The sequence below is a fragment of the Condylura cristata genome, unplaced genomic scaffold (genome assembly GCF_000260355.1).
Source record: "Condylura cristata isolate star-nosed mole 26May11 unplaced genomic scaffold, ConCri1.0 scaffold00019, whole genome shotgun sequence".
Classification (NCBI taxonomy): Eukaryota; Metazoa; Chordata; class Mammalia; order Eulipotyphla; family Talpidae; genus Condylura; species Condylura cristata.
Window position 1 is genome coordinate 1725590 of NW_004567120.1, and position 2336 is coordinate 1727925.

The 2336-nt window shown below is 38.7% G+C and overlaps 1 protein-coding gene across 1 annotated transcript; it reads left to right on the plus strand.

The window, feature by feature from the left end:
- The first annotated feature begins 1771 nt into the window (after positions 1–1771).
- LOC101628631 (histone H2B type 1-like) lies at positions 1772–2152 on the plus strand. Its single transcript, XM_004685592.1, has one exon. The coding sequence runs from the start codon at positions 1772–1774 to the stop codon at positions 2150–2152; it is 381 nt and encodes a 126-aa protein (XP_004685649.1).
- Positions 2153–2336: the final 184 nt, after the last annotated feature.

The following is a 2336-nucleotide window of genomic DNA, read 5'->3' on the forward strand; positions in this document are numbered from 1 at the left end:
TTTTTTGGTTGCTGAGTAATATTCCATTGTATATATGTACCACATCTTTTTAATCCAGTCATCTACTTTTGGGCATTTGGGCTGCTTCCATGTTTCTCCAATTGTAAATAAAGTAGCAGGAAACATGGGGGTGGAATTAATACCATACTATTTTGATAATTACATATTTCTTCTTTACTTACAGGATTGGTTCGTTGATTCAGGGCCCTTTGTGGATCCATACAAATTTTGTAATTGTTCTGTTTTGTTGAAAAATGCCATTGGGATTTTGATAGGTATTGCATTGAACCATACATTGCTTTATGTAATACAACCATTTTAACAGTGTTTATTCTTCTAATCCTAGAACATGGATATTTCCTATTATTTTGTGGTTTTTTTTTTTTTCTATTTCCTTTAGTGTCTTTAGTTTCCAATGTAAGGTCCTTAACCTCCTTTGTTAAGCATACTCCCTAGCACTTCATCCCTTTTTGTATCAAAGTAATTGGGTTTTTAAAATTTCTTTCTTCTAGCTCATTGTTTACAGAAATGCAATGAATTTTTGTGTATTGATTTTGCATCCTGCCACATTATTGTATTTGTTATTTCTAATGTTTTGGTAGGCTTTGGGATATATATAATGTCATTTGCAAATAGGGATAATTTCACTTCTTTCCCAATTTGTATTCTTTTTGTCTTTTACTTCCCTAAATGCTCTGGGCAGGACTTCCAATAATATATTTATTGTAGTGGCTAAAGTGGAAATCCTTGTCTTGTTCCTGACTTTATGGGAACATTTTCAGTTTGTCACTATTGAGTATGATGTTGGACTAGTTTGCCAAGTTTGGCCATTATTATTTTGAGATTATTTATTCACATTTTATTGAGATTTCATCAGGAATGATTGCTGAATCTTGTCAAATAACTTGGCATGTATTGAAATGATCATAAGATTTTTTATCATTCTTTTGTTGATGTGTAAATTACACTGATTAATTCACATATGTTGAACTATGCTAGCTAGCAAGCCTGGAATAAAAGCTACTTGGTTCTGATGTATGCTTCCCCTAATATGCTGCTGTGTTCTATTTGCCAAGACTTTGTGAGGACTTTTACATCTATTTTCATATAAATATTGGTCTGTATTTTGGTCTCTGTGTGTGCTGTCCTTGATTGTTTTGGTATCAAAGCAATGTTAGCCTTGCAAAATGTCTGGGAGCTTTCCTCCTTCAATTTCTTTAAAGAGTTCAAAAAAGATTACGTATTAGATCCTCTTTGAAGGTTTGACAGAACCCACTAGAGAAGCCATGTGATCTTTGGTTTTTGTTCTTAGACTTTTTACTTTTGCAATCATTTTCTCTGTCCATGACTGGTGTTAAGCTTTTTCATCCTGATTCTATCTTACAAAGTGGTATCATGCCAAAAATTCACACATTTGTTCTGGATTGTCCAATTTGTTTTGACAAAGATGCCCATAGTAGTTTTTTATGGTCCCTGTATTTGGGTGATAGTGTAATTTTCACCTCTTATATTTATCATTCTTTTAATTTGTTTTCTTTTTCTACCAATCTGAGCGAAGGCTTTATCAATTTTGCATTTCCTTTCAAAGTGTCAGCTCTTGGTTGTCACACAGAATTAGTTGTTCTATTTCCCCACCTATGTTGGCCATGTATATATGAAAATTATATCTTCATGAACTGTTGCCTTGACCACTTTGTCTCTGATTATCTTTATTTTGCCTTAAAATCTATTCTATCAGTTCCACTGTCTGGCAACTGATGGATCGCTCATCATGCCTGAGCCGGCCAAGTCTGCGCGCGCCCTGAAGAAGGGCTTGAAGAAGGCGGTGACCAAGGCGCAAAAGAAGGACAGCAAGAAGCGCAAGCACAGCAGCAAGGAGAGCTACTCAGTGTACGTGTACAAGGTGCTGAATCAGGTGCACCCCAACACTGGCATCTCGTCCAAGGCCACAGGCATCATGAACTTGTTCGTCAACAACATCTTTGAGTGCATTTCGGGTGAGGCGTCGCGCCTGGCGCACTACAACAAGCACTCGACCATCACGTCGCGGGAGATCCAGACGGCCATGAGCCTGCTGCTGCCCAGAGAGCTGGCCAAGCACGCTGTGTCCGAGGACACCACAGCGGTCACCAAGTACACCAGCTCCAAGTGAGCATGCAGTGTGCGCCCCGGGCTCGGCCTGCACCCCCAAAGGCTCTTTTCAGAGCCACCCTAAACCTACAGTCAATATTATCCTCAACAGAGAAAAGCTGAAAGCCTTTCCTTTGAGATCAGGAACAAGACAAGGGTGTCCACTATCACCACTGCTCTTCAACATAACACTGGAAGTTCTAGCC